General features: G+C 38.7%; 2 protein-coding genes across 2 annotated transcripts in view; one reads left to right on the forward strand and one right to left on the reverse strand.

Annotated features, from left to right (window-relative positions):
• The window catches only part of TBCD (tubulin folding cofactor D), a 101,897-nt gene that overhangs the window by 70,406 nt on the left and 5,830 nt on the right, over nt 1-25,661 (reverse strand). The window contains exons 7-13 of the mRNA XM_072351666.1: nt 22,399-22,531; nt 14,379-14,424; nt 12,805-12,937; nt 11,509-11,651; nt 10,767-10,827; nt 10,137-10,211; nt 7,273-7,367 (exon numbers count right to left, since the gene is read on the reverse strand). Of these exons, the coding sequence (XP_072207767.1) occupies nt 7,273-7,367; nt 10,137-10,211; nt 10,767-10,827; nt 11,509-11,651; nt 12,805-12,937; nt 14,379-14,424; nt 22,399-22,531 (686 nt within the window). The remainder of the gene's footprint in view (nt 1-7,272; nt 7,368-10,136; nt 10,212-10,766; nt 10,828-11,508; nt 11,652-12,804; nt 12,938-14,378; nt 14,425-22,398; nt 22,532-25,661) is intronic.
• On the forward strand, nt 1,874-4,470 carry ZNF750 (zinc finger protein 750). The gene is made up of 2 exons (XM_072352243.1): nt 1,874-3,300; nt 3,744-4,470. The coding sequence occupies exons 1-2, from the start codon at nt 1,874-1,876 to the stop codon at nt 4,468-4,470; spliced, it is 2,154 nt and encodes a 717-aa protein (XP_072208344.1).

Raw genomic sequence — 25,661 nt, forward strand, 5'->3', positions numbered from 1 at the left:
TTTGAACCAGACTGCAGTGACAGGAGCTTAACATGCTGCTGAACACCTCAGCTGGTTTTCTTTTGCACTGTAACAACAACAGCAACCACCAACTCCAACAAAAAAGCTTTGTTAAAAGCTGAGAATTAAGCAGCAACTTCTCTGCGCGCTCCTGTTTCCAGACACTGTCACAGATTGAATCATTTGTTAATTCTAATCGAAAGATTGGTTTTTTCTATCTATACAGTAGGCTGCATTTTAGATTGTGCTTTCACAATTACCATTCTAACACGAATTAATATTTCTATGACACCAGAAGCAATATGTAATACAGTTTCCCAGAATTACTATACCTGATAAAACAAGCAGCAATTCTGTAGCTTTGCCTTCAGTTTTCATAACGTGTTGTGTGCCATTTTCTATTAAATAATCTCTGATTTAAGAAATGCAAAACATTTCTACTTTAGTTAAAGTCTCACAGCACGTAATTACTAACAATCCTTTCCATAAACTTGATATTTTAACGCTACTAATCCAAACCTCAATGTAAAAAGCTTTAAAAAAACAACAACCAAGCTATCCTAGTCACTCCTACAATTAGTATTCCTGCAGTTTCGGGTAACACAATAGATACAGTACGTGGTTTTGCAACAGTCATCATTTTGATAATGATGCTTATAGTTCATGATGAAATCATCAGTTTTTAGATCTCTGCCATAACACATCCTATAAAATCATGAGAACTTGACTCTGAGAGTTTCTCACGCCTTCAGAATCAGCGAACATAATGGAACAAGCTGATACAAGCCCTCCTGACTTATCTACTGAGCAAATCATTAGGCTGTACAAAGTATCCACAACCTTACTTTTTCTGCAGAAAGGCAGATAGATCACGGCCCTGGGAATCAATCACTGTCAGCTGCTTTTTGTAAAAAGCGTGAATTAATATACTTGTGTGTCTGTCAAAACAGTACACCGAGTGCTGTGCGGCAGAAGAATGCGAAATGTGTTTATCAAGCAGAATATTCTATTAGTCAGATACTCCAGTACTCATTTCTCTTAATTGAATTAGGAAGAGGAAGAAAATTGGTGTGGTTTTATCCTTCGAGAGATTGGCCACTTTTGAGGTATCCATCAAGATTAGGCTGTTAGGAAATGCCATGCAGTTAAAAGAGGGGCTGGTCAGTCTCTGAAAGAGCCAAGTCAGCTACCTGAGTGCAACCAATCCACTCCACCCTCATTTCACCAAGCAGGAAACTCCCTCCTCTCTTTCCCCAACCGGCCTGACGGGCTTGCCCCATACCCAGCCGCTGCCAGGACCTGCCTCTTCTCATTCTACCCACCTCCACTCCTCTCTCAATAGCTCCACCTAGATTTCTGCTTTCATCCCCCGAATGAATGGTCCTTCAATTTCCAGAGAAAACTCCTCCAGGTCCCAGCAGCAGCAGGTGACAGCACTGCTGAGAAGTGGGGAACTTCTGCTAATATGTTTATGTGCTGAACAATGTTCCAGTTTAATAACATGTGTCTATTTCACATCTGGAGTCCAGCATTTTTGTCTTGTTTTACAAAAAAAAAACCAACCATGCATTATAGATATAATGAGGGGAAATATGGTTTAAAAAAATAAATAAATAAACATGTTTGTGTTTAGTTCCACTACAGCTAATTGTAAACTTTGTGTTCCAGTGCTACCTGTTAGAGAAGTGCTGCTTTCCGGCACCCCCTCTCCCCTGAGACACCCTGGGAGTTGGCTTCCTCTCTTCACCTGGGAAGAAGGATTCCAGAAACCTGATAAACTGAAAACATCAAGAGGCTAAAGCTAAGGAAAGCTAACCACAAGAAAGTTTTTATAAAGAACCATTACATTTAATTGTTTCAAGCAGAAAAGAAGATGAGTCTCCTCAAAGAGCGTAAACCAAAGAAGCCTCATTACATCCCAAGACCGCCAGGAAAGCCATTTAAGTATAAGTGCTTTCAGTGCCCCTTTACTTGCAACGAGAAATCCCATCTTTTTAACCATATGAAGTATGGCCTCTGCAAAAACTCCATTACTTTAGTGTCAGAGCAGGACCGTGTTATCAAGTGCCCAAAGACCAGCTCCTTGGAGCCCAAGCAGATCAATCACCTAGAGCCTACAGTCAAACCCACTTCTTCCAAGTCAGCCACAAACGGACTGTCGAATCTTGATTCAAAGCCTCAATATGCTTTTCCAAAAGAAGATGCCAAGGAGAACGTTGAGTTACAAAACCAAGCAACGAACACAGCAATCCAAGGTCAGAAACCTGCAATCCAGAAGGAACTAACCCCTGCCAGTACCTCAGCAGAAAGCACTCTCGGCATGCAGCCTCTTCTGGACAGCATCGTGAGGCCATCGGCTTTTGTTCCCGTAGGAGAACACAGAGATAGCAAAGGCCCAGAAACTAGTGAAGTACCTGAAATCCTATCGCTTTCTAACAAAAGTTCACCTTTTCACACTAAATCTGCATTTCATGCACCAAGTCACCCGTGGAAAGCAGGTTCTCCTTTCCTCCCAGAATTTCCACATAAAGTTCCTCCCACAAAAGGCTTTGGTTCCATTCCACCTTACATGCAACCAATGATTCCAGAGTACTCGCCCCACTTTTATGAGCATAGGCTGGCCATCTACACTCCTTACTTGCTTCCAGGTAATTCCGAGTGTGAAAGCTCTGCTCTGTCCATCTATGGCACACAAGACCAAAGACACTTTCTTCCTCACCCTGGGCCACTTCCAAAACACATAAATCCATCAGCATACGAACACTATCGATTGTTCCAACAGTATCATTCCACTCCTCCAATACCATATGGATTTTGCAGGCCCACGGATCCTCCATTTTATCGATTTTCACACGTAGCCGGCATTAACAGAGATCAAAGTTCTCATCTAAGGGAAGAAACTACTTTGTTATATCCAGCTTCTTTAAGCCCTTCCCAACAATATCCTCTAGGTTCACATAAAAAACAAGCAGACTATGAAAAGGAAATAACATTACTGCATGCCAAAAGTCATTCCAAAGATGACCAAAATGAAAGAGAGAATGCTAAAATGAGCCCTCTCGCAGGAAGTGCAGCAACGGGCTCCCCCGGCAGGCCTAGCCCCACCAACTTCACTCAGACAAGCCATGCGTGTGAGGGCTTATTTGACCTCTCCAACAAATCATCTTCCACATCGCTTGGAAAATATGATCAGCCAGAAGAAAACTTTACAGCTTTCAGACCTGTAAGAAAAAGCACTGATCAACCAGCTCTACTTCCAAGTGTGCCAACACAGCAAGACAGAGAAGATTCACCTTCCAGGTAAAGCAGTAACATCACTTTGCAAATTCTTGTCAGATTTGTTAGGGGCACACATAGATAGCATGCATATATTTCATGCAATCCCCCTAAAATACATTTACATTTGTAGCACCAGGATAATTTGTTCTATAAGATGTGTCCATAAAGCAGCTATAAGCACAACTGTACAAATCCCAGCTGCTGTATCAGCAAGCTGCTCATTCACCTGAATGCATCAGGTACCTCTAGCACCACTACCATGCACGTACCAGTGTATTTCAGGAAAACACTTCTATTGGAAAGAGAGGTATGATGAAAGTGAGTTGGGGAGGGAAAAGATAGAAAACAAGACTGTAAAACTACCAAGCCAGATTTTTATATTCTTTTCCTCTTCTCCAGTTGCTCAGCCTCAATTTTAGAAAAGCAACAGATACTGAATTCTCTTCTCTCCTCATTTCTTTCAGCATTAATGTCACTGATGAAGATTCATATACACCGAGTGAAGGCCACAACAATGAAGGTTCACAGTCCAACACGGAAGACGACACTGGAATAGCTCCCCTTAATCTTTCAAAAAAGGCCGACACAAATGCAGGACCTGCTCACGAACATGCATACAAAGCCACGTCCAAAGCAGAAAGTCAGAACTTCCTAGAATTGCAAGATATGCCTCTGAACCTCTCGGTAAAAGATTCCTGTAACACAGTAAGCCTGAAAACAACATCCCACAGTCCATCTCATGATAATGGTGCTGCTACTTCTCCAAAGACAGAAGATGAAAACTCAGGAGCAGAAAGCTCAGGAGCAAGTAACCCCAAGAACCCGATTAACAGTGCCTGTGACAAACCTTTCCTGGCTCACCATAACGAAGCTCAAGATTTACGCATCATTGACAGCTGCGATGAACAGAAACAAACAGCAGCTGTAGCTCTCTGTCAGCTAGCTGCATACAGCCCCAGCAAAGTTAGGATGGACAATGAAGGGCAGAGTCCTCAGGACTGTAGTACTTTGAGTACAGAATCTGCTTCTAACTCTTCTGATACTCAGGATACTCAGTGCAATCAAAAAGTAAAAGGACAAAAAAGGACAAACCAAAAAGAATCAGCAAAATCACAGCAAAGCACTAAAAGAGTAAGGTCCAATGACTGTAGCAGAGTCTTCACTTTGAGGAAGAGAACAAGAGTATCTTAATATTCCACTTCCCAAATTGTTTCTTATCATAGAAATTAGCTGCCACCTACACAGAAATTTTCGACAATCCATCTCTTATTAGAGTTGGTCCATGACAAGATACATTCAAACTCTCCTGTGTAAATAATGTTCATAATTTTATATTAGTATTTTTAAATAATTGAGTGTTCCCTTCTGTAAGCTCAGGTTTTGATGAGTGAATTTTTGCATTCATTACTAAAGGCAAAGTCCATTAGACGAATCTCTAAGATTTTTAGCAACTGTATTAATGTAAAATAACTTTAACAACTTCTTTTTCTTATAAGATGTTTAAGCTGTAGTAACAATACTGTTCAATAGCACACTGTCAGTATTTTTCAGGATTAATTTTATTTAATAGAGTTTTTGGTCTTTTTTCTTTGAACAACTTTTTATTTTGTGGTTCAGTAGCTTAAAAAAAGCATAACATTAGACCTGGCTACTTGAGAGTTTACTGTAAAAACTGGTCAGGGGATGAATGCAATTCGCCATTATGCCATAATGCAAAACAACAGTCCAAATTACTCAGAGGCAGACGCCAGCTTGCACAGGCCGACCCAAACCTTGTATAAGCAAGCTTTTCTTGTGCTGGCTAAAAACAGGACTTCAGCTAAACCAGAGACAGCCTGCACCAGGTTAACACGTGCAGTTTAGCTTTAACTGAACCACTATGAAAAGAATACTGAAAATATGAAGATCTAAATGATTTAGGTGCCTAATCCTCTGAGCTTAGACAGACACTGGGCAACCTTCAAACTCCAAGCCTTGAAGGATATTTATATAATTTATTTCACCTGAGAAAACTCTCCTGGTGAAGGTTTTATTTCATAAAACATGCATCACCAATTATCAGTTTCAACATGCTTCTAAACAGATCCTAAACCTGCTAATTCTGCTTCAACAACCATGTACATAAACTTGTAATTTTTCAAATAAATCTGTAACCTGTACCTGAATCGTATGTGAAGTCATTCATGAACACAAATACATTCGCTACACTGTCTGTAACACACTGCAGAAGGAAAAAAAAAAAGGGGAAGGAGTGTGGTATCGAGTACCAATTAACCCTAAAAATGGAACTTCCTTCACTGAATAATTAACCCAGCAGAATCATACAGCTGCACTCCAGCTCCATATGAAACCTTTGCAATAAAGCTGCTGCCCAGCATATCCTGAACTTCTCCAAAAAGCACACGTGGGGCTGTTCCACTGCATAAACATCTCACCTACTTTTCAATAGTATCTACTATCAGTGTAAGGAAAATAACTCCAGATTAACCATTATTCACTCAAAAATATGGGTATACATGAGTCGTTATTCATATAATAGAGACTCTCATCTGCCTAAACATTATCAGCTGGCATAAACCTTGGTAAGGAGGCAGAGCTGCATTAAGTACAGTGCAGCCTCCAGAATTTACTGTCTAATTTTTGTGCAGCAGAGTTCCAAGATAAACTACTTAGAATGTCCTGCCCAAGATGTTAACTTTAAACAGAAACTTTCAGGGATTCAGTTCTGAGATAAAGTTTCCGAGTTGTTAAAGAAGCGGAAGAATAACACCGTTGTTCTTTAGTCTTACACAGAAAAAGCTTTTCAGATTGTGAAAAGACAAAAATATCAATCTCAGTTTGAACAAAGGGAATATGGTAACAGGAAAGGTCCAGTTACATTACAGCCAGGCCGCCCTGATTCCTTGGCAGAGGTCTAAAGTTTCTAATTAATTAGAAATGAAACTCACCACTGGGTCACTTCCCAATCTTAACATTGTTTTGTTTATGATTATATTTTTACAATAATTGCAAAAGCAATTAGAAAAGGAAAACCAGCTCAATGTTGTCTGCACAAAAATTCTCACATTCAAAACATTCACTATGTTGGATGTGAACTCTTTTCATGGAGACAGAATGATGAAATGTCGTGTTTTACACTTTCTCCTGGAAGTCAACAGATCTCCAGAACAGAAAAGATGCAGCAATTAAACTCACTACTAGGAAATAACAGTTCTAGAACACTGCTGAAAATTAGCGTTCAGCCTCTGTGTTCAAACAAGAGCACAAGAATATTAAGTGAGACCTCTAGCCCAATCCGCTGCTTCAGAAGTGCCCACCAGTCAGGGTGTACTATATTGATTTTGTCATTTTAGAGCTATAACAAATTACCCCAAATCACATAAGACAGAACTACTACATTCACATAGATATCTCTGTATATCAATGAATGTTGATATAGACAGAAGACGCAAAAAACCCAAGTCCTTCTGCCCTGTTATTTCTTTCCATTCTGACATTGCAAGAGTCCATTAAAAAAAAGCAACAAACAACTAACCACAAACGTAAAGCAGTTCATTGTACAAATTAAATCAAACTGGTTTCCAAAATTTCATCAGAAGCAAACAGAATAAGCTGCCAGACTCAAAGTGCAAGTCAGCTGCTGATTATTCCATATATTCTATTCAAATAATGGCACTGACACAATATAGAAACATACAGATTATTTCTGTACAACTGCACAAAGAAACATGGGGGAGAGGGAGAAATAAAACCCCAAGAAACTTATTTCATTTTGGAAAGAAAAATTTATTAAATTAGGCGCACCCAAAACAATGCTTCAGACAGAACTACCTTAAATATCCCATAGGCATATTTTTTACTCTAAAATTAATACCTCAGTCCTTATTCAGCACGCTCAGATCAGCACATTTCAGTCAATTGCCACATATTAAGTCTATAAAACTACAATCTGCCAATTCAGGAACACAGTAACGTTCAGCAACTACAACTCACCATCTGAAATTCGGGAAGGGAGCAACAATCCTCTTCTGCCTAATTCAGCCAGAGCCAGGCATCCACCGTGCCACGCATTGTCGGTTTCCTGGAAACTGATTTTAGAATGAAAACAAGCTTTGTTAAGACTGACTTTGCCTTTATGGGTTACATTTTTCCATGGTGAATTCCTAACAATTTAAGACACAAACCTTTAGTTTCACTTGTTATACTTATAAAACATACGAATGATGAATTGAATATTTCCTTCCCCATTCTGAGCAGCACAAACACTGCTATAAATGTGGTCAAATAACAATGACACATAAGCGAAAAAGTAAAACAAAACCAATTAATCGATGTAAATGTAACTTCTTTGTGGAAGACTGCAATACAAGGGACTCATCCAGGAAAGGAAAACAACTTTCTATGGCGCTGCCAAAGGTGCAGGTTTACAGAATATACCCAAGACAACTAATTAACACCAAACACAACCCTTTACTAGAAGGAAAGGTTCAGGCAGTATGACAAAAGGATTATACAAGCTCGTGCATTTCAAATGAGCAAACCATGGTGTTTAGACACAAATGTAACCCAAAACAACGACTTGTAGTGAACACAGCAAAAATAAATAAATAAATCAGTGCACAATTTTTGATGGACTGGGAGATAAAGGAGTGAAAAGGGGAAGTCTGTATGCTGCATGATTAACCATACAATAAGTTAGATACTGAATTAACTAGGAATAGGTATCTAGGAATAAGATACTAAACAACTAAACTAGGTCATATCAAAGCTTCATCTCTCCCAGGCATTCCATCTCTGAAACAGACCCACAGCAGATGCTTAGCCAAAGACAAAGCACAAAGGATCATTCCCCTATTAGCCTCCTCCTGGCTTTGGCAATCAGAAGTACAGGACTTCCCAAGCCAGAATGTCATATTTAATAACCCCTGATGGGACTCTCTTCCATTAATTTGGATAATCCCTTAACACTTCTGGCTTCCATAACATCCTGTGGCAATGACTTCCACAGTTTAATTGCGTGAAAATGGACTTCCTGATGCTTCCCAGTTCTCATGTTATGAGAAAGAGTGAATAGTAAACAACTGCCTGCTTTCCCTTTTTCTTCATATTTATGGTTTTATACATCTCCATTACATACTTTTTCTTTCCCATACGGAAGAATCTTCATCAGATTAATCACATTTAACACTTCAGCTTTGTCATCTCTTCCTTCCCCCATGTCTAATATCCCTCTTGCCTTCCTTTTTACCCAGACAGATGCTTCACTGACATGTTCGCAGAACCATCAAACTATGCACAGTGAATTCAGGATCTCTTTCCTGAGTAATATTAACTGGTTGATAGCTATCCATGTTCATCCATAAGTGCATTTGTTTGCATTCATTAGGCATTATGTCTTTTACTTAGTTACTTAACTTAAGGCTGATATATCTTCTTTACTGCCACCTTTAGTTTTCACTGTATTAGCTAATTTAAATCATTACCCAATTTCATCACCCCACTGTTCACCTTTTTCCCAGTATAGTTTTTGAGTATTTTGGGTAGGACGAGGCTTGTACAGATCCTTGCAAGACTGTGTTGAAAACCTCACTGCACTGTGAATAATTACTTCTTCCCTGTTGCCTGCCTTTGAGTCTACGCATAAGACATTCTTGCTTCTTATCCTCAAAAATACAATTTAAACTGCCAGTGATGAGCAACTGACATATTTTATTCACTAGATATGTATGTAGTGCAAAGCACACAGAAGAGATTCCCTTTCTCCTTGTCTTCATTTGTTCCAGAGTGTCTCTGAAGAAAGCAGGTCACTCAATTACTAGCTGTATTACTCACCCCTATGACTTGAAAAACAAGGAAAGAAAACTCAGTGAGTAACATGTCTTTGAAGCTCCAGGGATAATTGAGATCAGCTGCACCTCCTGAATTAATCACAGTAATGCAGTGGAAGTATTGGCTAAGTAGATACTTTCGTTGCAAATTTTTAGGACTGTCTCTTCTTTTTTAAAGCAATATTTTTTGAGCTCAAATTTTCAATTTCTATTCTCTTAACTTAATAAATAAATAAATAACAGATTTGAATGGCAAACTAAATTAGCAACATTTTTTTCCAACAAAGAACTTGCTATTTTTGTTATTAGCTTAATCCAAAACACTGGTTGAGACCTTAAATTCTTTAGATCTGAAGATTTAGCAGGCATTCAAGCCTCTGTCCAACACAGCCAAGAGTAGACTCTTGGTCCAGTAAGAGAACAGAGAAAGTATATTGCAAAGTTCTCCAAAACACTCCCAGGTTACAGTAGATCATCAACAAAAGTGCAGATGAAAAAGGTTTTTTGATCAGGTGTACACTGAGCAACATCCCATGGTACAAAACTTGTGTTTTACTGGTTGAATGTACTTTGTGCAGTGTGAATAACCTCCACCTTTTATTTAACCCAAACCTGCCACCTGCTACTTCAGTTTGTCTCAGATAATATGAAATCCAGAGGGCAACAATCCAAGTCACTCATAACCCTGCATGTTTCTGCTATACCCCTTCCATTCATCAATCTTCCTAGATGTTTTAACCTCACTTCCCATAGAACATTATAGAATACCCTGAGTTGGAACTCACAAATATAGTTTCTGGTCTACCATGTGCACACTACATTCAGGTTACAAGCACACTGGGAAGTTTTAAAGCAGCAAATTAATGAGCTTCAGCACTTCTGGATTAAATGATCAGGAACAGTTTCCTTATTGAATACCAGAAGAAAGGCAAAAAAAAAAATCTATTAATTCTTAGATCCATTTTCTTAATTGGTAGCCCTCCTATCTCACATTTCAGACGCATGTAAAATGTGATGCAAGATTTTTACCTGAAACAGTCCAACAGAGATCCGACCACATCATCTGCTAATTCTTTCGGAAGTCTTCCAGTAATTCTACCAATTCTACAGAAGTTAAAAGAAAAAAAACCATACAGTGATTTATTGGTTCTGTCATTCAATGAGTAAATTGCATTTAAAAAAACCCAGTCACTGGAAACTTAAAATAAGACAAGTGAATTCAAGAGGACAACGCACTACGCTAACACCAGTATCCCAAATCACCAAATCTCAAGCTTGGAGTAAAAGCTACAAATTAGAAAAGTTACAAGAGATGTACATGTGTGTGTATGGTGTCTGTGTATATTCATACACACACATAAATATATGTATATATACAAGTGGAATAAAAGAAATTTAAATAAACACTACCTCACAACCTTTAACTCAAGCCTTACCCAAAACGTCTATTTTCAGATATAGGTGAAATTCTCCTGAAGACATGCCCAATCTTATATACACTCACAAAAAGTCGTATGGCTTTACAGCATAGACTGTGTTAAAAGCCATTAGAAGTAACAGAATATCACGTGACACACAACTTATCGATCACGAGTTACATTAATGCTGTGTTCGTGCTGTTTGCTTTAATTTATAAGTTTAGATTCACAAGAAACCTACCCTTTTGCTGCAGACCACCTGACAATAGTGTCCTTATCTTTCAGTCCAACCAGCAGTTGCTCTGCAGACAATTTTGTTTAAACAAAACATATTATTCAACAGACTGATTCAAACAACAGAAATACTTAAAACGTTACAAATTCATTTTCGCCCTAACATTGCTGCGTCCTAATTTGAATAAAAATATTTGTATCCAGATTTCTTCTATCTGCCAGACAAGTGTGAAAAATTCATTACACTACTTAGTTATAAAAGCCTTCTGATGTAATTTATAACTTATAATTAAAGCATATTCATTAGCAAGCTAGCAGAAGCCCTTGCTTATGAGCATACTAATATAAAACACTGCTCCTTTGACAGCTTAAGAATTTCCAGCGTAATTTTTAGCTCCAAAGTAATACCATTTACTTTATTTTTCATTACGAATTTTAACACATCCTTCTATCTATGCAAGACTCAAGATATCACTTTTGTATTACCAGTAAAATGTATTTCAGTAACTCCCTCTCTCCATGCCACAAAAGCACTACAATAGTGAGTTTCTGCTTGAGATGCCAACATTTAAATTATATGGTAGACATACGCTGCATTTTAAGCAGTTGCTCAGGTTGAAATCTTATTCTTTCCAATCGTTTAAATTAGTGCAGACATCCACAACACTTTCTAGCAGTAAGCATGCTGTTCTCCTAATGTACACACAATGTGCAGACCTTACAGCAAATTCTGTCCCATTTCAACACACCTACAACATTTTCAATCTCTCCTGGAATGTCATATTCCTCATCATCCTCAGCCTCATTAGCTGCAACAGTTATCTTTTGGCTCTGCATAACTGTGCCCTGAGCCTGCAGATTGGCAGCCAGAGATCGACAGCCGCGCTGGTATCTGCAGAAGAAACAGAGACAGTACATTTATTTTTCTGATGTAAGTTTCAACTGAAATAGGCGCATACTGTCACAAAACCTGCTTGTCAAGTTATACCTCCCAGAGCACAGTTTTCCAGTTATTTAATGTTTGCTTTAAAGGAAAGGGGAAAAAACATCCCGTTCTCCTTTTTCCTGACCCAGCTGCCTCTTTTCCAGGTAGAGAAGAGCTGAATTACTTCCCACTGCTGACCACAAAGAGACGCAAAATTCCCATGCCCTAAAAAAACTCTCCAAAACCTTTAAAAATAAAATCAACTCATTCAAAATGGTTTTAAATGGTAAACCTAGCTCAGGGTTTTCTGCACTACCTGTACTCACGTATCTAGCCTGTGGTGCAAACATATCCTTACAAAAGAGATAATTTTCATGCTAAACTAACTTTTGCCATTGGGCAAGGCACGCTCTCCACCTAAAAAGAATTTTCTATGCCTAAGGACGTTCTCAAAAGTTAGTAAAAGAAATACAGTAAAAAAAGAGTCACCAATGGAGCCTGCAATTTTAAAATATCAGTGCGAGAAATCTGAAAAATGGGTTGCCCTCTGGCAAAAAGGAAAACCAGACACCAAAACCTGACTAATATGCAAATCTGAAGTGGGATTGCAAACCACTTTTTCCCTGTGAACTTTCTATCGAATCAGGAGAGAACAGCGTAATGGAAATGTTAACTTCACTCTTACAAAATGGAACTACGTCAACTTCAGTACCAAAGGTCGCTGTCTTCCCATTTGTACCAGGTTGTGCATTACATAAGAACAGGCTTCTGCTTTTGTGAAGTACCTCAAATGTCGATGTCACTGTACTGCTCTGCTCTACCATAACTGGAAAAACTAAAGGAAACAAAATATGGCCAAGAAACTACAAATGAAGGATGTATTCAATCCTAAATAACATGATGTTTTCTTTCTTTTTTCTTGTAGGAGCAGGCAGGAAGGACAGAGACTGGTAAAAAAAAAAAAAAACAAACAAAAAAAAACAAAAAACAAACAAAAAAAACCAACAAACAAAAACCAACAGATGAATTTAGGTATTTTTTAATTTCTGGAGTGATTATGGGTCTCTTCTTTTAGAATTCCTTTTCTTTTGTAAAAAGACAATTTCAACTTGAAACTAACCTCCATTTTGCTACCTTTGGTTTCACAAACGTCAGTCCAAGTCGTTGAACAAGTTTCATCCCTAGCTTGCGAAGAACCATCTGATTACTTTCTGACAGCTTGCAGTTATCAAGGCACTCAAGTACAGTAGCAGCTGTAAGACAAAAACAGGCTAGAGAAATGCTTAACAACAACTCAGTTAAAAATAAAAAATGTTTACCAAAGTCTGCAAAGTTTTTCAGGTTTAGATTTCTGAGGTATTACTGGAACACAAATGTCTTATTACCTACTTGTACTGGCCAAGTAAATGTAATATCCTTCACCTACCAAACAGGATGGACTGCTATAAGGATTACTTTCAGCTGTGAAAATCACAGTGCGTCCAGCTCATGAGGAATGTTTATGCCTCTAATTCTCACCGGAAGCAACATATTCATGTATCTGCATCTAAGAATCTTCTACAGTCTAACAGAAGCAAGTTTGAGAACATCTCAGTCAGTAATTCTGTATCCAGTCTCCACATACTTAGCATTCACTTCCCTCATTTATGATTTTCAGGTAGCACCAACTGAACCCCAACTCCTCAGTTACTGTGGGTCATCCATAGAGCCTGTTCGTAATTCTGGTCACCTGACACATTCTTAATTACTCCTTAAGCTTCCATAGTACTGCTTTCTACTGCTAAGCAATAACATTCCTCAATATTCTCTATTTGCACCTGACCAGCTCTGCAACACATCTGTTGTTCCATTTTGTTTGTCCTCACTATCTTATCTCCAGCTTTAGCCATATCTCAAGCATTTTGTAAGGAAGCATCTGTATGTTACACTGCGTTACTGGGAGAAGCAAAGCTGCTTCCAGCTCTAATTCTACAGGGTTTCTTTTCTGGAGTCAAAACAATTCCATTGAGTCGAAGCACTCTAATGTGAGTTTACATCACTACTCGATCCTTGTGAATAGCATAAACCACATGTTTTGATAGTCAGTTCTGAGGTCCTTCCCTATTTTGCGGTGTTCTGTAATTAGCCATCATCTTTCTATACCTCTCTTTATCACTACCAATAAAAAGCGAAGTAGTGTTGTGCAGTCAGTTCTGAACATATTCCAGGATGGGCCATGAGAAGAATTTAATTCCAATATGTAAATATGATATTCAGACACTTCTGCCTTCTCCTTCCAGGTACCTGCCTATCTCTAATTGCACCCACTATAATCTGTCTCCACTAAAACCTTTTCTCTTTTCAGCAGTACCACTAGATGACTCCAACCAGATTCTGCACACAGCAGATTCTTTAAATCTGGTATTACATGTTTTATCCTTAAACCTGGTATCCATATGTTCCACATACTGCATTTTCCATGTTCTGTGCTCAGTTTCTGACCATCTGCCAAACCTTTAATTCTCTGATGAGATTTTCCAACATTACATTCTTCATTTGCATCTTCTCCTCCCACACTTTATCTTTTCATTTTGCATGCTTTAAAACTTCCCCGTTGATTTTACTCTTTACAGCACCGTTCTTTAACAGCATGTCCTTCTCTTTCCTTTCTTATTGGAATGGCTTTAAAACAAAATCAGGATCTTACAGACTTACCATATGGTAAACAATCTTCTCTTTTGCCATGTTTAAACAACTGTGCCTACAATTAAAACAGGGAAAATAAATATAACAATACAGACAGTCTGTGGCTCAATATATCAGGCATAAAGTTTTACAATAGTCTGTCAACTTCCTGCAATAATCTGTAGTGTTTACTAATTAAAATGGCATAAGAGTCTCTGGGTGCATCTCTACTTCTTTTTAAGTCAAGGCATGTCAAGGCTACTGTAGCCCAACCTGCCCCTCCCATTTATATATTCATGTAGGCACTTAACTCAGGGAGCTGAGCTGGACAAAAAACACACACTCAAGAAAACAGGGGAGAGAGAGGAGGGGAGAAGCCACTCTTTCAGGCAGCTCAGCTCCCACAGCCATCCAGCTCAGTGCTTGGTCACACAAGTCCAATGCAGGTGTAACCACAACGGCTATTATCTACCAGCTCATGTTGCTTTGAACCTCTAGAAAGTGAGGAACACGAATAAAGAACACTGCAGAATGTGAATAAAGGCAGATGAATGAGGGGAACTCCGCGTCCTGTTAGAGACCTTGTGACATCAAACAATCCTCCAAACTAAACAAGCCTTGCTTGTAATTTAGGCAGAGCACAGCACAAGGAGGCACATCAACGCTTCGGTCACTGTAAGAAGCGGGACAGGTGGACACTGGCGAGCAAGCTTGATCATTAGTGACAACCAAACTCAGCGAAGACAGGACACAATACAGGCTAAACTGCTGAGTATTTTATCCAGTTTCTCCAACAGCTCTCAAGAACTCCATGTTAAAATAAACAAAGTTAGCTGCAGAATTCTCTGACTGCAAATATAACTCCTTCAGGCATATTTTAATTCCCGCACCAAGGGATTTTAAGGAGAGTTCAAGCATTCAGTCTTCCAAATCATTTACGCACAGTCAAAAATCCCATTCAGTTCCAGCACTCCAGTGAGAAGCACGGACTGTTCATACCAGGCAGAAATATGTTACACATTTTAAATGTCCTGGGTCCACTTAGCATGTATCACAACTACCATGTTCAGTCAATGGGCTTTCCTTCAACTTTGTCATTCACTGTAAGAAAAATCTTCCTCACTAAACATGCCTAGGAGTTAAACAAGAACAGACTTACCTTAAAAACATGTACTTTCTCACACATACCAAATACACATGCCTCCTGCACTGCAGGTGTGGTTAAGAGCAACAAAAGCAATAGAAACACCTTCAGGCTATGTACCCATTATATTTTGTTGTGTAACTAAATTACATTTCAGAATCCTAAATTAGCATTTCTGATCAGCTCTACTACAAGCTATATATAGTGGAATTTGACAATACTTATTATTCAAGATTTGTAACGCTTTGCTGAAGTAACCACATAAATATGACATCCCTTAAGAACCACATTGACAGAGCAGAAATGTAACAGAACTACTTCAGCCTCAGAAGAGCAGCTAACTGAAACCACTGCCAACACCAACAGTGTAAATACAGAACAGCTTTTATCAAGATACCACATCAATATAAAATAAAATCCCACTACTGTATGACCAAACTGCTTGCACTAGAAAGACTAAGGAAGAGCAAAGAGAAGGTGAGCAAAAATCTCAAATTCTCCCATGTTAGTAACAAGTCTAGAATGGCTTCCATTTCTTTTCTGCCTCGTTGCTGAAATACTCAAAAGCTCGTTTCTTAGTAACTTTGTTCCTGTGCTCAGAACAAACACAGCTTCACAAGGCCAGCAAGTTTGTTGTGGATGTCAGGAGACACTGCAGCAGTTCTGCAGCACTTTACCCCCACCAATTACTTCTCCGTCCTGTGTAAATGCCCAGGTAAGAGCAAATACTGTTTGAAGGCATGCCTCAAAATGATTAAGACTCAATGTGCATTCAAACAAAACAGTATAATTCCTATAGTAATGATAACAAAGAGCACAGTTTCTTTATATAGCCTTGGGAGTTCGTGGACAAGTTCTTTTGGAGATTTACCTCCATGTCTTAGCAAACTGCTTGGTGAGCTCCTGAAGAGACACAATGGAGCCCTCAAAGCATCTATGCATTTTCATTCTGACACAGCTCCTACATCCCAGTACCTGTCTACAAGTCTCTCCAGGAGTTTTCACATCCTCGAGGCCAACTTTGAAATCAGTTCTGACTCGTCAGGAATAACATTACTAGGAGGTATCCCCTCTAAGCAAGAAGTGGGAAGAAGTTAACCAACACAAAAGCAGCAAATAACAAATCTCTACACAGTTTTAGATGTTCAAATCATCACAGCAACTGCTGTAAATCAGTTGCTATGACTGCATAGCAATCAACTGAGAATACTCTAGAAGATATGTGGGTTATGTGTTCTCTTAGATAACAAGTCAGGCTTCAGACCTTGAGCCCATACTTCCAGCTGTACTTCAGTCACACAGCAGCAAGGATCTCACCAGGGTTAAACAAGGGTTTAGGCAACTCTGACAATCTATGCAAGAAAATCTCAAGTAAGAACATTTTATTACTTGAGAATCAGATACACATAACGTGGATTCCCATTACAAATATACTTTCTTCATCCCCCTTTTCCTTCCTTCTCCCTTCCTGTAAAGCACATAAAAGAAGCAATCAGATTTCCAATGTTGAACGGTGCTCAGCTGTACAAACCACAGTAGTTCACTCCCTTCTCTGACAAGGGCAGCACCTGGTTCCAGTGGTTTCCCTCACTGCTGTACAAGGATTAAGGGACTTTATTTCATCGATGCACATTTTTAGAGGAAGTACAAATCAATCGAATAATGCTGTAACTACAGTGTTATAAATTCCTAACTTAGAAGAACTGGGATTTAATGCTTACACTGTGTTTGTTCAACAAAAAGTATTACGTACTGAGTTTTGAATAACCACAGAAGAGAATCTATGAAAGGAAAGAAGTTGTGTCTGCACTGACCGGTGTCCAATGCAGGGAGAATCTAACCTTCTGAAGCAGCAGTAATCTGGGTAGAAGCGACACATTAGGAGCAAAAACCATTTCTTACAAGAGCAGGAGATGACAAAACTGGTGGGATCTACTTTTCAGATACTCCACAAATTAAGACATTCAGTTGTTGCTTTTTTTCCTGATCACAGAACTGTCAAGGAAAAAAAAAAAGCTTTTCATGACTTCTTTGAGAGTCAAAAAAGGCAAAAACCTTCAGAAACCCAAATCAGCCAAACTTCTGAGCTTACTGGATATATTCTTTGGGGGAAATAAAAGAGCACTTTCGCTGATGTTGGCCTCTATAATAAAAGATATGCATTTCTTCTGGCATATGCTACAAACATTTGTGTGTGTAAAGCAGTTGCTGTGTAGGAAAAATCCTGCAGCTCTGGCTTGCTCCCGCATTACACTAAAACCCAAAGTACATTTTGCATCACTGCAAACCAACAGAAACTGGGGAGAAAGAAAAAAAAAAAAACAACTCAAGAAGAAAAAATGAACAGATCAGCATTACGGTATTTATTTTAAACTTCCTGCCTTGCAGGACAAAAAACAACCAAGGCACATCGATTCAGAAAAATCCAATACAAACAAAATAATTAATAACCTTGGTTTGCCACCTGTAGAGACATTGTAGTGTCAGCACCCAATGATACTAAAAGTAAGGACCTGCCTGTTGGAGCATCCAGGCAGCCAGAGTTACGCCACGGTCTCTCCACTTTAATGAGGACACACAGCAACTCACCCAACCTGCTGAACTGCTGAAAAGTATGTGACTCCCTCTCTTATAAATAATTAAGCCACCTACAAATTAGAGAAAATCAGTGGTGTGCAAGCGATGACGACTGTCAAGTCTGGTTTTGCTTTAGAAATAGCATGGTGCAAGGAAAACAAAACCCAGTTTCTTAGTAATCACTGAAGAAACACACCACACCTTCCAATTGTCTGCATAACCCACTTTGGGCTCCATGAGATATATCAACCAGGATCATCTCTGGGACATATTCCCCAAGCTATACAAATCACCAGTAAGGGTGGCCTGACTGCTAGCAAGAGTATCTTCCTGTTGAGCAGGAGACACCAGTCTGAGTCTACCCTCTGGTTGTAACCAACCAAGTTGAGGGCCGGGAAGGATAATTTCAGCCTCTATGGGATGAGAAGAAAACGCTATCTTTCATTACTCTGGAGCACCCCCTAGTAGCATAGCATCCTACATAGCATCCAGGTCGAGGGAAAGCTATCATTCATTCCTGCCCCCGGGCTAGATGTGGGGAAGTAAACAAGGTGAGGGAGGACATGCTGTCAAAATAATAAATTTGCTTGAAAGTAGAGAGTGTTTAAAGTGTTATATGTGCAACGAATGGTAAAACACATTACAACTCTTGTTCTTCATACTTCTTCAATGCAAAAAGTAGACTGCATGCATTTGTCAGGGTATCGATAATGGTTAGCTAATGTGACAAGCTTCAACACAGAGCACGGTTAAATAGTCGGTGGGAATTACATTTCATCTGATCTTTGGTATTAACCAATCAAAAATTTACAGTGACACGTGAGGAACCTCCATCACAACAAGACTGACAAAACACAGATTAGAAAGCTCTGCTTTTTGTACACCTTTATCTCCAAGCCATTCGGCGATAACACCTCTCAAAAAAATAACGCCAATGGACAATGCGAGCATTGGTAATTCTTGGAGAATGCCAAAAATACAGAGACTTGGGAAACATTCTATTTGGAAATAGTCTATTTTTGTGCCTGTGGGTCTGAAAGAATCGAGCTGCAGAGTTCTTTCTTCCCCGGAGCAAAATTTACATAAGCACACAGCTATTGCTAAATAACCTTCGCATTAGAGACAGCTCAGGGAAATGCCCTGTTCTTAAGACTCGAGTTTCATCAGATCACCACGTAGGGCGTTTTATTTTTTTTAATTATTACTCACACTTGTATACTGAATCACCTATAAAACAAATAAGGTTTAATAAGTTTCAATGCCCAAGGCTACCTCAACATGATGACATCTCTGTCACGCAAGAATTGGGAGTGCTACACCCTGCAGCAATAACTAAAAAGCTGCTTGATATAATGGCAGGTTTAAAAGCAAACCTCCAGACCAAGAGAATTTAAAATGCAGATTCTTAAAACAGGTTAGACGTTTCTTTCAAGTCAACAAGTATTATATTTAAAAATAATAAAAAAAAAAAAAAAGGCAATTTTTCATTAATCTAATCCTTCCCATTAATCCACAATCCTTCAAATTACTTACAACAATTCATGCTTGCAACAAATCCAAGCACAAAAATGAACTCAGTTCAACAACGCAACTTTAGTTTCAACAAAAGGAGGCAGTTTCAAAAACCAAATCCGAAACAGTGCGAGCAAAGATCCCTGCTAGTGCACACCTGTTGTGAAATGATGTATTACTGACGACAGGTGTAAAGAAAAAAAAAAGAAAAAAGCATCAGTGGAATTAAAATGTGTAATGCGGGCTGCGTGTTCCAACAAGAATCATGAAACAGTAGTACTTGTTCTACACATAATGCTGAGTTAGATTAAACAGTAGCATACCTAATCACCGAGACTTCAGGCCACGGAGAGGCAGATCAAAGTGCAGCAGCACAGAACTGCTCACCGTGTACCAAACTTGCAGTTTCAGTTCATTGAAATGCAAGAGTTTCGTGTGATTTTAGAACAGTTTTGCCATGCCAAACTCACTACAACTTATTTCCTAAACGCAGGCATAAACAGCGTGGTTCTGCTGAAACCCACACTATCAAGGGAAGCTCTGAACTGATCCAGGGTGTTGGAAGTGGAGAGAGAAGAAAGAAAGCGAGAGCAAGCCCTTTTCCACCCACCCTGCTCCAACATCATTACATCCCCAAAACCTGCCTTGCTGCACCGACTGGAAACTGAAACATATTCTTCTTTCTCCTGCTCCTTCAGGAGGAAATGCCCCAGTAACTACAGTCTGATTCCTAAACAACAAGTTGCTGGAGGAATCCAAGGGCAAAGAATTCTGAAGCTTAGTGACCCAAGTCTTAGTTGCCCCCCCATGGATGCCTTTTGCTTTATACAATTAGCAATTACTGTTTTGTTTCTGGACAGTCTGCTAACACCATGGATGTTTAAGGGAACAGGTTTACTTTAAATATTGCTTTTATTTTTGGCTAATATTTTTGGTTTAACAACATGTTATTGTTATAAATGTGTTACTAAATCATTATATTAAACTCTTATACTTCCTACTCCAGCTAAACACATCCCTGTACACATACCTCCATATGCATCTTTCTGAAAACCTTTATTCTCTAATGATGTAATCTGGGCTTACATTGCAGTAGTTGAAATTAAAAATTCAGGACCGGATGCAAGCAAAGACTTTGACAATTCAGTCTGCTTGTACCTACCGACTGGAACAAGAGTTAAGAGCTATCAGACACCAACAAAACTAGCTTGATAAATATGTTCTCCCAACCTACAACATAGAGGAAGAAAAAAAATCATACGAATACAAGGAAGAAGGCTTCAGCTTGCAGGTATATTGTATCACGTTCTAGTTTCGATTCTACTTGTTAAGTATTCACCTGTTTCGCTTAGTATGCACTAATGAACAGGTGGATAGAGCCAAAGCCAAGGGAATTATGACAAAACACTAATGTATTATACATCCTACAGGTCTCATCATGCACCCAGGATGGCAAACAGTCAGTCTCTCCCTTTCCAGATCTGACAATAAAATGATGAAACATCATTCTGCCTTTTGAAACAGACTGCAACACATACAAATAATGCTTCCTCTTGCTTAAGCAGCAAGTCCGAAGTTATTCTAAATATAGACCGTTCCTCATATCTTCTGATTTGGAAGAACTGCTAGAGAAGAAAAAAAATACTAAAAAAACAACACCACACACACACTTGTTTCATAGCTTTGATGTTCAGGAACTTACTGCATACAAGTCCTCACAGCAACTACTCAAAAAGAGCTGCACATTTATGCAAATCATAGAAACTCATATAAATGCCAGCAAATCCTTAAACTCATGCTAAGGCTGTACAACTGTATGCCATTCACTGACTTCCCTTGTTCTATCTCAGCCTATTAACAACAAAAACAAGAAGAGAAAAATCCACAAAATCCCCCACTCCATCCAAATATATTTGGACATCACAATTGGAATGGGTACCAGGACTGTTATCCGAGTTAATAAAAACACACACCAAATAAAGTACAAAACTACCAGACAGCAGTTAGAACAAGATATCCTTAGAATGCACAGTAGTTCTACATAGTAGTGCTTCAGGAACTAGAAGCATTTTCCCCAGGCTGAGCTGTCCTATTATTCTATAGTGAATTACTTTCACAACCTGAACTAATAATTCAGTTCTCTGAACCACAGCATGGCTTGGGTTGGAAAGGACCTTCAAGACCATCCAGCTCCAGTCTCCCCTGAGTTATTATTACTTCATAACATGCAGCATTAAAGGAAGAACTTCCGATTAACCAATACAAGGAACACTGTATTTTTCCAGCCTAGCCAAGGACACCATCTAGTAAGTGGAGTATGACTTCATAATGCTACTAAGAACAAGTATTTAAGAAGAGTGGCTAAACCTTCCACAGGTCACATGCATTTTGACTAACAATTCTAAGAAACCTACTGCTATACCAAAAGCCCAGCTTTTTCATTCTGTATAGCTCAGATTACTTCTTTTCCCCACAGGTTTAGTAGAAAGCCAAATAAAATCTGAGTTACAAGAGGAATAATAGTAAACACTCCAATAGTTAAAGGAATTTTTCAGTTATTTATCAGTATGTGCTCTGACAAATTCATTAGTTGATGAAAAGATCATCTTGAGAAAAGACACTTATGAAGTTACAGTACATGAGAAGTTACATCTTCACAACTGCTAATGAGCAAAATCTGACTTTATATCACTTTATCATTTTTAATAGCAGAACTTCTCTGTGCATTTCCTATTAAAGTTCTACCAGAACAGAATCACGAGAAAAAGAAATAGATAGATACAATCATCCATCTTTTAAGAGAAAACAAGTATTTACCAGGGCCTGCAGCATGCCATTCATAACAACAGTCCCCTCCATACTCTGAAAGGAGGATTTAGATAACATTGAAAGCGTCCAGTCCAAGAAGTCTGCCATTCTCTTCTGCCTGACATCAGGGCGAACGATAAATCTGTCATGGAAAAACAACATAAATCACTTCAGTTACTGTCTTTACACGTGTACATGTAAATTATTTTTCCTGCTGTCCAAACTGGTTGCAGTGTCTAAATTCAATTCTCTAATGGACATTTTCCTAAATTCCTGACAGGAATAATATTCCAAATCATCACGTTTGGTCCTTTTGCTCCTGAACAAGGCTCTGATCCAGAACTTCCACTGATACCAACTTGTAAAGTACAGTCTTAAAGATTTCCCATCTTACTAGCAAAACAACAAGTTTTCTAGCTCCAAAATAAAAATTAGTGAAAAGCCAAAATGAATATAAGGATTCTCCTCTATTCTCATCAAGAACAGATAGAATATTGGCATAAAAACAATAGGTCCACACAGTACCCATTATCAGCAAAATCAGGTTTCAGGCCCGTAAGGAATAATCATCAGTGTTGTATCCACCTGTTCAGATATTTGATAAGCTCAAACATCTAATATTTAAAACACTGAATGGGTCACGGAATGCATTCTTATGGAGGACTGGAGAAGTTTATCAGGGCTATAATTCAGTTATAATTTGGGCCCACTACAGCCACCACATTTAGTGCCCGTGCACTTAAAAGTCAGGTTTCTGGCCCAGAAGAGTTTCAGGACGAATGAATAAACTTACCCCTAAAATGCAATCCAAGAAAAGGTAGAAAGGAAAGCCCACACAGTAGAATTTTTAGTGTTTAAAATACAATGTGTACAGAACCTGCATCTGGCTAACATACACAACTACAGATTAAATGAAGAACTGCATCAAGAGCCAATAAATCAAAAACACAAGGAACAAAAATGGTCATTTGAATTGCCTTCAAAGTCAGCATCTATTGAGTTCAGCAGAACAATGAAGATCTACAGGCATTAAGTGAGGGGGTTTATTTTTTGTTTTATAATAGAGCACCAAGAACAAAGCCATCTTTCCACAATGGCAGAGGTAATAGAACAAGCCTGCAAAGTAGATGAACTGGTTCCTAGACCCTTTCTCAGCCCAAAGGAGTCTGAATCTTAATTGCTCAGAGGAGTGCCCTAACCTCCAGACTAGAAGCAGGACAGGATATGCCTCATATGCCTCATCCCCAACTGCAGCCAGGTCACTGAGCAGACAGGAGAAAGAGCTCATGGAACAAATTCCAGCTCCTCTGCCCTATGAAAAAAGAATGACTGAAAAATGGGATCTCATGCATTTTGGAGTTTATGACTTTTACTTGAAACGTATAAATCCTTCAGCAGGAACTAAAACATCCCCTTAACCTCCTCCCTCCCTGTCTCTACAAAGAGTTTCCTACTTGGCAGACTACAATTACACTCCAATATCTTATCTCCCCGTGCATCCCAGGGCTCCTGCATTCCTGCCTACCTAACAGTTAAACTTCAAAAAGATGAAGCAGCTATCTCAATATCTGTGCCTTGCTCATCAGAAAATTGGTTTTGGTTGTGAAAGTAGTAAATTTCAGTGCATCCAAAGGCCCCGGACCCAGGTCTTCTAATTCCTGGAGAAATATTTTAATCACCGGAGTATTTTAAATGTGATGTTTTCATAATAAACTAATTATAACTACATTAAATAGTAATTGTGCTTCCATTATGATCTTACGCGTCTTGATCTGGTTAGCACTAAAAGTATTTTCAATGTTGTTTAATTTATTCTATCACCTTATTGGTTATGAGAAAACACAAGACAACTGCTACTGAAATGCCTGCATAGTAATAAACAAGATTATTTATTAAAGAGTAGCCTGATGAGTCATGCGTGCACTTAAATCCTGCTCTGACATATTTCAGAATAAGTAAAAAAAGTACAAAACTGCCCCCAGAGCATTATATTCTAAGGCCACATCTGCTGGGAATTTCCTGCACAACACAAAAGAAAGTGACTGTTTTGTCAGCAGATCCACAACTGGAACATGATAATCCTTTAATATTGCTTTTCAAAGAACTTTAAGTCCTGTGACTGAAACTCAGAATAAATTCAGAATAAAGTAAGCAGAAGGATGGCTATTTCCCAAAATGACAGTAAGAATCTGCTCTACTAAGAGTCATATATGACAACTGTTTTGGTAAAATTAAGCCTTATAAATGCTTCACATCTTTCAGACTGGAGAAAAATACTAATGATGATTTTATTTTTCAGAGTAACTACCCTTATCCACGATAATTATTGCATTTTGTTCAGCCCCGCAGCCTCTGCTCCTGTAGCTGTCCTGGCAAACCTATGTTGGCAGAGCCCCCTAGCGGATATTGGAGTAGATGCCAGCACGAAGACGGCTGTCCTTGCTTAGTTAAAGAAGAAAACAGAAAAACTGTGGAAAAAAGGACAAACTAAGCTGACTCAAGCTCTCGTTCATTAAAAAATATTAGAATAAGATACATACTAAGGCATACATGGCAAAAAAAAGGTATGCATATACTGGTATGGTTTACATTCCTTGCAATTTATTTTCATATGTATATCAAATAAAACCAATTTCCACTAATGTACCAGAGGACAGAATGATTTCAGGCTTATAAACAACCCTAGATACAGAGATACAGATATTGTAGGGATGCAAAAAAAAAAAAAAAAAAGTCAGAAAAACTGCATCTCTTTCACAAGTGGTTTCTTGTCTTAACACCAACCCCTGCAAAACAACTGGATTTAGGAATTCCCATTGTGTTTGGTTTGATTTGCTTAATTAATTGACGACAAGCCTATGAAAATAGAAGTGCTGTTTTCTGGACAAGAAAGTGAAGAGACAGTAGGGATATTAAGAATCAAGCATTGACATTTCTTTTTATGTACCTCTACTAAACAACCAGCCCTTAACACAGCATCTGCCAATTTACTATGCACAATGCTGCAAAACTAAGCAGCAACACTGAGTAACTTCATCATTTTTGAACTGTAGCAATCTGAAGAGAATTCTGTTAGCCATGAGGAACTTTAGTTACACTTGTGATGGATAGCTGTTCTTCTAGCATAAGACACATCTCCAGTAATGAACAAACTACTGGACATGATTCAAACAGGTTCAACATCTCACATACAGTTGACAACTTTCTGTCCCCCCAGTGCTATCAATTACTGGTCCATCAGACTTAAAAATGACACATGAAAAGGGAGTTAT

The sequence above is a fragment of the Excalfactoria chinensis genome, chromosome 17 (assembly GCF_039878825.1).
Source record: "Excalfactoria chinensis isolate bCotChi1 chromosome 17, bCotChi1.hap2, whole genome shotgun sequence".
Lineage (NCBI taxonomy): Eukaryota > Metazoa > Chordata > Aves > Galliformes > Phasianidae > Excalfactoria > Excalfactoria chinensis.